The sequence below is a fragment of the Psammomys obesus genome, unplaced genomic scaffold, assembly GCF_907164565.1.
Source record: "Psammomys obesus unplaced genomic scaffold, mPsaObe1.curated_primary_1811, whole genome shotgun sequence".
Taxonomy (NCBI): domain Eukaryota; kingdom Metazoa; phylum Chordata; class Mammalia; order Rodentia; family Muridae; genus Psammomys; species Psammomys obesus.
The window spans coordinates 15,531,861-15,544,433 of record NW_026591086.1 but is presented as its reverse complement, the minus strand read 5'-3'; the positions used below and the strand labels follow the sequence as shown (position 1 = coordinate 15,544,433).

Below are 12,573 nucleotides of genomic sequence, written 5' to 3'. Positions count from 1 at the left end.
TCATACGTACAGGTGCCTGTGTGTGTGTTTGTGTGTGTGTGTGTGTTCGTGTGTGTGGTATGGGCATCCTGCACAAGTGTGCATACTTGTGTATGTGTGTGCATGTATGTGGACATCAGAGGACATCATAGTTTGGCTGTCCCACCATAATCTGGAAGTCATCAGGGGCATGGGCTGCCTGGCTAGAGAGTCTGGGAAATCTGCCTGTTTCCACCTTACCATGTCTAAGGTTGTAAGTGTACAGCACCAGGCCTGGCTTTGGGTTCTGGAGAGAATCAAACTCAGGTCCTCATGCTTGCAAGGCCAGCCCTTTCCAACTGGACCATCTCCCCAGTACTCCCTCCATTATTATTTTTTAATAAGAAAAAATCAATTATGTGTACAAGTAGCCTGTGCCTTCAGCACAATCATTTGCATTCTTTTGTACTTGATGGCAGGAAGGTGAGAGGAATTTAGTTCTAATCCAATACATGGCCTTGGGTGACTTCTAAGACCTTCGTGAACCTTAGGGTCATGCAAGGAAAACAGAGATTGCTGCTTTTTTAAATTATGCCAGTGCAGTAAGAATATATTTCTGGCCTGTTGCAATTATTTCATGAATAGCTACTTATAGTATGCAGACTTATAAAATTCTAAACACCAACACTAAGACCGCCTAAACTTGCAGCTGTGTCCCATACCATTAATTCTGACACTAAGAAACTAATAAATTCTTATCATTTCTACCGTATGCTCAGATCTGAATAGAATGTTCCAGGTACAGCAGCCTGCCTGCATTCTAACTCATGTCTTGTTGGGCCTTTCCCATAGTTAAAGAAATTTTAGTTTTGTGCTATTTTTAAAGTTTAAATTTTAAAAATACCTTTTAGTACTTAAGATTTTGTGAAAATACTAGGGAGAGAGGGAAAAAATTAGGTAATATATTGTTGGTGAGAGAGAACTGAAATCCATGTTTATTTTTTTGCATGGAAATAGGCGTTAGAATTTATGTTATACATTAAGGCAATTAAAAAAATAACTCTAGCTGTAGATGGAAGTCAAGTTAGCATGGAAAGCGACATTGTCATGAAACCATGCTTCCTTAGTTAAGAAATGGGGGTGAGTTTGCTTTTGTTCTGTTTCACTCTGTGGTGCTGTGGGTCATACTGAAGGCCTCAGGAATGCTACGCACACACTGGCTGCTGAGATACACCCTGAGCTCCAAGAAGACTTTGTAAGGAGGGAGACAAGCTGACTTTCTCTTAAGAAAAGCCGCTGGCACTCATGAATTATGGAAGCAGAATTTGATAGCTATTGTCGGTCAATACCACCTTCCCCTTACAGCCAATGCTCAGAAGCCTTGATTTGTTAGCTTCTCTGGACATTGTGTTGCCTGGACAAGGAAACAGCACGTTGTACAGTATGATTTGATCTCGGGGAAGGAGGTAGGAGGCCAGACACTTGGTCTGGTGGGTGTCTGAGTTCAGGGTCAAGCGTTGCTTAGGGTATTAGTGTATGTAAGGAAACTGACACTCAAGCCCCTCACTTTATCCCTTAAAGAGTTTTTTTTAGGTTGGGGTTTAAAAATATATCAGTGCTTGTTCAGTCTGCTCTCTGTGATATGCTAAACACCATTACCAAGAGCACTTGGAGAGGGAAAGGGATTATTTAGCTTATACTTCTGGGTCACAGTTCACCACCGAGGGAAGTCATGGCAGGAACACAAGCAAAAACAGGATGGAACCATAGCGCAATGCTACTTACTGGCTCCTTCCGCAGGCTCAGGCTTGGCCGTGTTTATACAACGTGGGCTCACCTGCCTAGGGATATTACCACCCCACAGTAGGGTGGACCCCCACATCAATTACTTATCTAGAAAATGCCCCCCAGACCTGCTCACAGGCCAGTCAGAGGGAGGCATTCTTTCTTTTTTTTTTTTTTTCTAGATGTTCTCTCTTGCCAAGTCAATCAAGTTAATATTCAAGATTAGCCATCACGGTCCTTAAAAAAAAAAAAAAAAAAAAAAAAAAAAAAAAAAAAGAATTTAAAAACATAGGCACACAGGATGATTCTGTGACGGATGCCCCTTGCCCGCTCCCCGCTGTTACTCATTTTGTGTCACTTGCTTCGTCCATTCTCCTTCCCTGTTCATCTATTTATGAAGGGAAGTGAGGCAAGTCTCACTTCATTGTGCTGCACCCTGCACTCTTCAGTAAACATCCCTAAAATCACAGCAGTGGGGCTTTCACTCTTATGTCCCACCTTCATCCCGAACATCGCTGGAGTGAGCAGGAGCCGTGGAAAGGGAAAGGCGGAACTGAACACCGCTCTGCAGTATGGTGAGGGAATAACAATAAGTTGCTTCATTTTTCCTGCCATAACACCACCGTGGCTATTTTTATGTTTACATACACAGTAACAAATGTGGACAGATCACTACAGCACATCGTATAAAATGGACTCATACTTAATTTATGAGATAATGGAGGTATTGCACATGGAAGGCTGTTTTAGATTGGTGACCCCAAGAGGAGTAGTATGGTTTGAGCCTCACATCCAAAATTAGATCGAAAACTATCCTCACCTCCTCTCAAACCTCTCACGACGGTGCTTCTGAGCCGTGTTGGGCCCAGGATGGGTACATTTTGATGAAGGTATACACCTGTGCTCTGCTGCCCATAAAATAGTCACATAGGAGGTGCGATCACATTGCAGTTTGGCACATTTATGTTGTCAGAGTGAATTCTTTCATTCTATTAAAAAAAAAAAAAGCAGTGAGGACAAAAAAGCAACATACATATTAATTAAAGAGCTGGATCTAGACTTCATAAGGACTGATGAAGAAGAATATCAGGACTGAGCAGTTGACAGCCACAGGGACAGCGAAGCTGGTGTTAAAAAAGGCCCACAGTTAGATCTGCTTAGTCAGCAGAGCAAGTCAACGCATAATAAATAGACAAGAAAGTAGTGATAGCTCAGTTACAGTTTCTGCTCCCCCTGCCCTCCAGGAAAGACTTCCCACCCTGTGTGATCTTGTATAACGGCAAGTTGGTTCTGGATTAAAACGCAGCTGGTCCTGAACAGAGTGGATGCAATCAGGTAGAGCGTTAGGTCGGAAATAAGAAGTTCCTAAACAGAAGAAAAGTTGTCGGGCACGTGAAATGACCAAAGAATGTCAGAGAATTTTCTCTGTCGCAGAACCAGACAGCTGAGTTAGAGCAGGTCACGGTCGGTCTTCTGTGGAGTGGGTGTGGCAGATAGTAACGCTGGCGTGCTGAAACTGTCTCCGCTGTACGGGGACTCTGACACTTAATTGTCGCTTGCTCTCTTCATTTCACCGCTATTGCTGTAGGGCGGGTGGAGTACAATTAGAAGAGCCTTTCCCCTCCCACCCTTAATTGTTTTCTTTGTCGGAGGAGGATGTCAGAAGGTCATTATCATAATTCTGGCGGTGTTAGTTTACTAGGCAGTAAACTTTAATGCAGATACCTCCACTTTTGATTGACGCTCTCTTGACCTTTCATCTTGGACCACAAACAAAAGGAGTAATACGTATAAAACGTGTAAACGACAGTGCAGGCGCAGTCTCTGTCACTGGGAAGAGATAGCCGGCCTTTAGCTAAGCCTAACCTAGGCTGCCTCATCAGTTTATCCCTGAGTTGCTAGCAGGGAGGCTCAAAGCCGTGGTCCTAGCCCCAGAGACAGAAGAGGATGCTGCTGGAAGGTAGGCTAGCTTGCTCTGAGTCCAGACAGCCCCCTCTAATTCACTTCTCTGTAGAAGCTTTTTTCATTTTTGAGCTTAAACATTGTTGTAGACAATGAAAATTAGATGTAGACATTGGTTCCCAAACTCCCCTCTACTGTGGAAGCACATACATTTGTTTGTTTTGTTTAAGAATCGGTACCTGTTTCTTTATTGGATGAGAGTACTAGCTTGTATATTAGAATTTGGAAAGCAAACAAACCAGGTGATTCTGAGATAGAGACAAGCTTGAGGGAGCCTGCTTAGGCCCACCATACATTTTAACATTCTTTTAAAAACATAATAATTTCATTCTTTGACAAATTTTATTTAGTATATTTTGATCAAATTCTTAACCTTTCATAATCAAATTCATAATCAAATTCTCCCAGCTTTCCACACCTCCCCCCAACTTTTTGTCCTCACTGACCTTGTCTTCTCCTCCCCTCCTTGTCCCACTGAGCCCAGCTTGTGCTGCTCATTTATGTGTGGGTACAGAGCCGTCTACTACAGTGTGGCTGACCTACCAGGGGTCACACGCTTGAGAAAACTGACTCTCCCTTTGCCAGAGGCTTTTTAGGTGTGGGAACTCACGAGCCCTCCCTGCACCGTGCTATACCATTCACTGGCTTGATCTCGGGCAAGTCTCGTGCAGGGAACCACAGCTGTCGTGAGCACACGAGCGTAGTCATTGTGTTGTATCTGAAGACACTGCTCTGCCTCAGTCTCCCCCAACCACTGACTCCATTTTCTGCGAGCCTGTGTGCATAGGGGTCTTGTGGGATGTGTGGCGTGGTGGTGATGGGAGGGAGGGAGATAATCGTATTTGTGTCTGAGCATCCCGCAGACATTTATTCTCTGTGCTTTGATCAGTTGTGGGTTTCTGCACTAACCACGGTCCATGGCTAAAAGGAAACTTTTCTGATGAGGTCTGAGGTCTGCACTAATGTATGGTTTAAGAGACTGTGTGACTTTAGAGGGCAGTTTGACATTGTATCCACTTAGCAGAGTAACAGTAGTAGGCTCTATGAACAGCAGTAGGCTCTATGAACTTTCCAACCATGGATTCTCCGTCAGGTTTACAGTACCCAGCGTGTATCTCCCCCAGTGGAGTGAGCTTTAAATCCAATCCAAAAATGGTTGGTTACCTCCATAACTTTTGTGCCACCCTTGCAACTAGGGATATACCTTGCCAGACCAGCCATTATTTTAGTGCACAGGGTTCAAGCTGGATATGATTGCTGATGATGCCCTTCCCACCCCAGGCACCTTTTCTAGTACTGGGAAAGCTAGCCAGCAGGGAGGATGATTTCTGAGTGGAACCAACTTGATTTTTCCATGTCCTTTGACGAAAGTGTAGATAGTGTGTCTTCAGCAACAGGGTCTTAACATGGAGTTCTAGTAGGCAACCAAGAGCAATGATAGTAACCTTTATTGCTTGTGTGTGTGCGTGTATGTCTCAATTGGGGGGGGGTCATCTGGGACACTGTTGACCAATTGTTGCGGGACAGGAATCCCACATCTGACACTGGGCCTTTTATTTGACAGCCTTTAGCTTCTGGTAGGATCGTTATCCCCCAGGGAGGATATCTCTGGTTAAACTGTTGAGGAAGGTTATAAAACAGTGGGTTTCCACTCAGCTTTCTAAACATCTTCAGTTTATTGGTTAATCCCTCTCCCTGCCCCCATCTTTTCCTCTCTTACCATCTTTCTCCTCACCTAAATCTTTCTGCACAGTTTTATATTCTGAATCTCCATCTGTCAATGTTGAGTTTCCCAGCCCCCCCCCCCGGAAGTACTATATATTTGCTTTAAAAAGTGCAGATAGGTGAACAAAAAGAATTATATTGGTCTGTAATCTCTTGATAGTATTCGGCTGTGTGTCTGGGTTTTGTTTTTGTTTTTTAGCTTATGCACATTAACACATTTGCAGTCTTAACTGCGGTGTTCCAGTCCATAGGATTTTATATTTAATGCTTTAGTAGGCTGTTTGTTGTTTTTTTCCTCACTGTGAAGCCCAGCCTGGCAGGAAACTTATTGTCTTGTCCTAGAAGGCCTCAAACTCAAAACATTTTTTTTTTTTTTTTCTGCTTCAGACCTCCCAATTTCTGGCATTAAAGAGTCTCTCTACTCAGCCAGACTCAAGAGAGATTCTTGAGTCTTAGTGAGTAAATAGCGTGGTTGGATTGATTGTTCTGCCAGTAACTCTCACTCTTAACCCTGTGTACGGATGGGGAGTTTGTCTACTTTCCCGGGTACTGTTTAGGAAACCACTTCAGATGCCACTGCTTGGTAGCACAGCAGCTTTCCAGACAAGTAAATCTGGTTTCCTTTCCTCCCTTGCAGACTCTTCTGACAAGCCTGTAGCATGTCCCTGGCTTTGGCTTCCTGTACATACTTAGTAAATGACAGATGAACATGTGTGTCTCAGGGGTTGCTGTAGTTGGAGGAACAATAGTTCAGATACGTATGCAGACAGTCATGATGCATATGGGGGTAACAGGAGGAGGCGGTTGCAGATACGGGGTAGAGAATACTTTAGGATGGGTAAGCTTCAGATCCTTTGAGGAAAGGTAGCACAGCCTCTGGTTCCAGGAACTTCCTGGGCTTGCCCCAACAGATATAGGAAGAAAGCCCCACCTCTCCTAATGTGTGAAAGGAGTTCCGTCTGCTCACCAGGCTTGGGCTGCCTATGATTATAACAAAGTCTGAGTCAGATAAACTTTCAGCCAAGAAGCAAATACTTTTCTGAATTTTCCTTTTCTCAAACATCTTCCTTATAAAATTGGTGAGCAACGGGGCTGTAGTGATGGAGTTCAGTTGGAGATTAGCCAGAGCCTGTGGGTCATCCCCAAGGCTGTGGCCTTCTTTCCATACAGGCAGTGGGGAGGAGACTAAGTGACTAAGTACATGAAAGCTGGCTAAGGGGTGAGTAGAGAGGGAAAGGGCCAGGCGTAGAAGCTGCAGGTTTGCTGGCCGAGCCAAGCTTGACTTAGTCCAGATGGCGTGGGCTCTTGAGTGCCGCAGCCACAAAGCTAGCCATCTTTGTTTCACGTCACTAAAGAAGGACTGCTTTCTTTTCACACTGACTTCTTAAAATGTGGCTTTGTGATTAATCACAGGCCTGCACATCACAATTACTGTCTTTATGCATTTGGAAAAGTAAAAATTTTGGCCTGAAGTATGCAGTGCTCTTTGCTTGTTCGTTATTTTAATTCAAAAGTGGAAATTGCAAATACATACTCTTACCTTCATTGGCATGTAAGGTATGCCCATGACTGAGTTATACAGTCTTGCTGGAATCCTACAGAATTGAAGCATCTGTCTTGTTCCAAAATCTCTGAGAAGCCATCGCCTGCCTTCTGTTCTCCTGCCTTTTAAATTCATGACGGTTCTAAAAGTCGCTTTAGTTTTGACTGCCAGTCACCATGTTTTGCCCAGAATTCCACAAAGAAAAAAAATCAAAGCACGAAATGACACCTAAACGGAACCCTTATATTTACACCCCATCGTATAGCTAAAGTCACATAAATGCCAGAAGCAATACTTCAGATAACATCAGCGAGCCGGTGAAACACGGAGGTTTCTGGACGCCGTGCCAGCCTCCAGAGCCGGGAGTATTTTATGATTTAATGGTACATCTCTGCCACGTTTGATGAACTGCCCTAGAAAAACATTTTGAAGCAATAAAGCGTCCATTTGGCTCACAAGTAATGAGAGAGGCATTGCTCTTTGCATTAACTATTTATTCAGGAAGAGAAGTGACCAACTGCTAATAAGCTTTATCCAAAGAAAGTCGCTTAAAACGAGAAAACGCGAAAGTGAGGCTATCTTCGATTTCATGTGCAATTAACAGAGACGCAAAGCAGAGCAGTTGGTGGCCCCGTGCCACGTGACTGTGGGTTGGCTCTATTTAAGTGCACATGCTGGTCCGGAGTAGCGAGAGCGTCTGGGCTCTGGACGGCCGGTGTGGTCTAATAACAAGTAAGGAAGCAGTGACTGGTGAGTAGCTCAGGTTGGGCTCGTTTCTCTTGCTTGTGGACGCCGTTGCTTAGATCAGTGCTTGTTCAGCCCACTAGTTTCCACCCTAGAGAAGGCTCCCCTTTGAGTTTTCTTACAGATTATTTCTCTGTAACTCATTATCTGCTGCATAGACAGTAAAATATTTAGGTTTATTAGTTGGTCAGTTGATTGGATCTGGGGAAATTGTATGCTTGTTGTATAAACACATGTCTGATATGTTATTTGAAAATAATTTGTTGGGAGAAATGCAGCATTTTGCTCTTATACCACAAGTGCATACACAGTCCCTTCCTTTCAGGGAGCACTAAGGTCTCAATAATGTCAAGGCAGTATCCGTAATACCATGTTCATAAGCAGAGTGTCAGCTAGAATCTTATTTTGAAACACCTTTGGTGCTAAAACAGTTGGGTTTTTCTATTCCACTTGCTTTACAATCCTTAATACAATTAATATGCCTTTTTTTTTTTTTACAGTGTCAAGAAATATAATGCAGTCGTAATTTTTTTCCAAGCTAACAAAAAGATTCTTATGCTGAGTCTTCCACTGTGCTGGGGAAAGACAATAGACTTTTCTGCACAGTGAGAGGAAGTCTTCCTATGATTGTTATTCACATAGGTAGTAAAAATGCCATAGTAAGTCATTAGGAAATTTAATGCTACGTTTTCTTCATTTCCATATTGAAAGCCGTGTGTCATTTCAAATTACTTTGAAGTGTATTTAAAGCCAGGTTTCAAGATACATTCCATATGGTAAGAATGCTTGACTATTTGTAGGAGATGACTTTAGAAAGAGTTAAAAATCCTTATTAGTAGTCACAGAGCCAGAGTTCAGCCAAGACTCCTGAGAACTGTCCTTTCCTGGAGTATCCATTATATCACTCAGAACAAAACTCATCCATGTCTCAGAGACTTCTCTTCTCTTCATCCAGGAAATAAAAACTCAGAAGAGGTGGCACTGCCTTGTTAGGTGCTGGGTTTTGTAGCCCCCCCCCTCCCCATTGGTTATTAATAATCATTAGATGGAATTGTCCCTTTCAGATAATCACTCCATTCAGAAGGCTGATGCTATGTGCTGAAAATAGGAAAGAGATGGAGGACTGGATCAGCTCTCTGAAGTCAGTACAAAGCAGAGAACCCTATGAGGTAAAGAACCGTCTACTTGTTTTGCGTCCTTAGAGAACAGGCGTGCATAAGAGCAGCCAAAGACCCAAAGCTAGCCTGCACAGAAATAAGTATTGGCAGGCTCATTAGAGCCTGTTTAAAGTAGGTTTGGGTTTTACTTGAAGTGCTTTGGTGTTCAGAGTAACGGGTTGAAAAGTTTGGGCCTCACTGTGGCGTGCACATGGCAAATAGCCATACGTCAGTAACCTTGCTGTCCTGGTTAGCAACACTGTCCAAACATTTTTTTTTCTAGGTGGCCCAGTTTAATGTGGAACATTTCTCAGGGATGCATAACTGGTACGCCTGCTCCCACGCCCGGCCCACCTTCTGTAACGTGTGCAGAGAGAGCCTCTCTGGAGTTACCTCCCATGGCCTGTCCTGCGAAGGTACGCTAGCATTCTGCGTCTGGGCGCTGCCCACAGCCAACATACCATAGACACCTCCTCATGGGCACTGTGCCATCGTGAAGAGAGCAGACACACTGCAAAAACAAACAAACAAAAATGCTTTCCTTGGCGGAGACGAAGCCTGGGGGATATGTTTAAATCAAGATTTAAGTTTTGTTCTAGTGCTGTGTCGGGCTCTAGGCACATGGGACTGATTTGGGGAAATGCTGTTGCTCGACGTCAAAATTTGGTGTTCTCTTGAAGGAACCAACTGCTAGTCTCGAAAACCCCCTCGAACTTAGCAGCATTCTAGTGTTCTTTGTTCTAATTGACTGTGGACACCAGTATATAGTCTTTGGCAGAATTCCTAATGGTTATCTATATTGAATTATTTGAAATCTTTTCCTTTACTTATGGCTTTATTTGAATGGATATCATAATGTAATTTCCTCTGCACAACATTGGGGGTTGAACCCGGAGCTTTGGCACAGTAGGGCAAGCAAGCATCATCTCATCCTCATGTCTTTGCTTAAAACTTCTTCACCACTCTCTAAAAATAAGGCCCACGCTAGTGTTTTCTTTCTGCCCTTCGCTTCTTTTCATGCTGGACTTTTCATTGTAAGATGTGCGAGTTATCACTTAACTTAGGAACTGTGAGTATCAAAGGCTCATCTGCCAGTAGCTACCAAGGGGAAGCTCATGACCACTTCAGTGGTGAAGAATGGAGACTGCTGGGTACTGTTTCTTTTGAAACCTTGTGTAGAACCAAATTACCAGCTGCTTCTCAAATGCAGTCACATCATCAGTAATTACGAGTGTGCACAATTAGCGTTTAAGTTAAAGTAGCGATGGAATCCCACTCCTAAAGTAGCGGGGTGGGGGGTTAGGTCTGCGATTGCCCTCCTGTCAGCCGGAGGCTGAGGACTGAGCTCCACACTGCACCCTCCTCCTCTTGCCAGTTCCGACTGTGACTGTCCCAGGGTGCACATAAACAGAGGTCAGATGAGCATAGACTCGCTGTAAAAAAGTAATGCAGTGCCGTGCATATAATTTCCTAAGTTAACTGGGACTGTTAAGTATAATCCCAGGGAGTAACTATCCTTCACTGTCATCTAAACAGTATCGGAATGAAACAAGTTTAAGTAGTAATTAAAAAAAATCAACGATGTCAAATATATATATATATGGATATTAAACATTAATTTAAAAAACAACAATGTCAAATATATAAATATGGATATTTAACTACTTTTTAATGTTTAGGAAGATTCAGCATGGTAGAGGCTAAATATTGGAATTTTAAAAACCCCATAATTTTTGTGAAGTTGTTGTGGTTTCGGAGGGCATTATAGGCGAGGGAATATGCTGATTTTCGCCCCTCTCTGGGGAAACTCAGTTGCCACCTAACAGAGTACAGGTGCAGAAGGGTCACTTGTATTTCTTGGTGGCCATAGCAACAGCCTGGCTTGTCATCACACTTGTTTTACAGGTTAGTGAGTCTCATGTCCATCCGGCCAGGGTCTCTATCACTACAAAGTTTGACGTGTGTCTTAAACTACCTGTTTCCTCTTTAATTTTGAGGCTTTGAAATAACGAAGGAATTATGTAGCTTTACCATCTTTTCTGTCCCTGCATGAAACTCACTATATTTCAGGCTGGCTTTGAACTCACAGATGTCCAGCAGCCCTGTGTGCAGGGATTAAAAGGCATAGGACCAGCTCCACATTACCATGTCGGCCACCTCCATGACTGTTTCCCAAGCTGCCTGGTTGTTTTCTTTATGTGCTTGCACTTTAAAACACTTGTGGGTTATCTTGACCATACGACAGTTTAAAACTACTCGTGCAAATACACAGCAGTGCAAATGCCAGAAATATGTAATGGATTTTTCTCAAATTAAACACATCCAAATAGGGGAATCTACACCTAGATCGAAAAGTGGGATTTTTACAAGCGCTCTCATTATTGCATTATTTTTTTTAAGTGTATGCATGTCTGTGCTCTTCTGAAGGACTAATTCTTCGGCGTTTATTTAATTTCTCTTCTTAGTTGCAATCTATTGTATTACATTATTTACCGCTTCATAAATAAAAAAAATAATTTTAAAAATAGAAAACGTGCCGCCTTCCTCTCCCCCCAAAATCTCATGTTGTAACTTACTTTACTTGCAAATCCTTGACTCTTATGATGGTTTTTTTGTTTGTTTTGTTTTGTTTTGTTTTTTAGTGTGTAAGTTCAAGGCTCACAAAAGATGTGCAGTGAGGGCAACAAATAACTGCAAATGGACCACGCTGGCCTCCATCGGGAAGGACATCATAGAGGACGAGGATGGGGTAAGCTGCCGCGGCTCTCCCCCTTCCCCAGGAACCCCTGTTGTGTCCTGCTTTTGCGGAGGATAGTGGCAGAGGGTTAGGTGGGAGTATGGGTTGTTTGGGTTCCATTGCAAGTGTTAGTTGATTTTGAGTTCTGATTTTTAACTAACTGTTTCATAGCTTCCCTTATTTCTCTGCTTTAGGGGAGTCTGTTCTAAGTAAGGCCTAGGAGGGCTTCTTGGCTCAGCTGATGTTAGAGATGTTTATCCGACAGACTCAGCAGTCTTCCTCAAGGCTTAGCTGAAATGCTCATTCTGCAAATTCTGGGGCTTCCTCTCAGGAGGACCCCCTTTAAGCCTGGCCTCCACCGTATCTGGCATGTGAAACCTTTAGAGATCACTGCCCTGTAAGTCTTTGTAGACCTTTCTTCTCAGCTAGATTTCGGCTGGATCTCAAAAGGCGAGCCTTTGTTCTTTCTTTGCATACCTGCAGGATTCAGGCAGGAGAGATGGTCCATGCATGTGGATAAAATGAGCCAAGGACTCTGAGGGTCCGCATGATTGAGTCTGTAGAGAAAGAAGTTCTTCCCCATCTTCTACAGGGTGAGGGTGGTGTCTTCCTCAGGCTTTGCTCTGACCAACCTTTCTTCCTGTCTGTAGGTTGCCATGCCTCATCAGTGGCTCGAAGGCAACCTGCCTGTCAGTGCCAAGTGTGCAGTTTGTGACAAAACATGTGGTAGCGTTCTCCGCCTGCAAGATTGGAAATGCCTCTGGTGTAAAACCATGGTAAGGGTTTAGAATTAGTCTGTATGTTTAAATTAGCATCTTCCCCTAACTGGGTCATCTGTGTGGTCCAGAGGCAAGGCAAAGGACACACACACCCCTTTGTGACATAATGGCACTCATTCATGCTTTCGAAGTGTATTCCCTTTTACTTTGGCAGTGGTGTGTGTGTGTGTGTGTGTGTGTGTG

The 12,573-nt window shown here is 43.5% G+C and overlaps 1 protein-coding gene across 2 annotated transcripts in view; it reads left to right on the top strand.

Moving 5' to 3' along the window:
• Dgkh (diacylglycerol kinase eta) overlaps nucleotides 1-12,573 on the top strand; it is a 155,285-nt gene that overhangs the window by 88,445 nt on the left and 54,267 nt on the right. For both annotated transcript variants that reach the window (XM_055609694.1, XM_055609695.1), the window contains exons 5-8: nucleotides 8,782-8,886; nucleotides 9,158-9,290; nucleotides 11,517-11,623; nucleotides 12,262-12,387. In XM_055609694.1, the coding sequence (XP_055465669.1) occupies nucleotides 8,782-8,886; nucleotides 9,158-9,290; nucleotides 11,517-11,623; nucleotides 12,262-12,387 (471 nt within the window). The remainder of the gene's footprint in view (nucleotides 1-8,781; nucleotides 8,887-9,157; nucleotides 9,291-11,516; nucleotides 11,624-12,261; nucleotides 12,388-12,573) is intronic.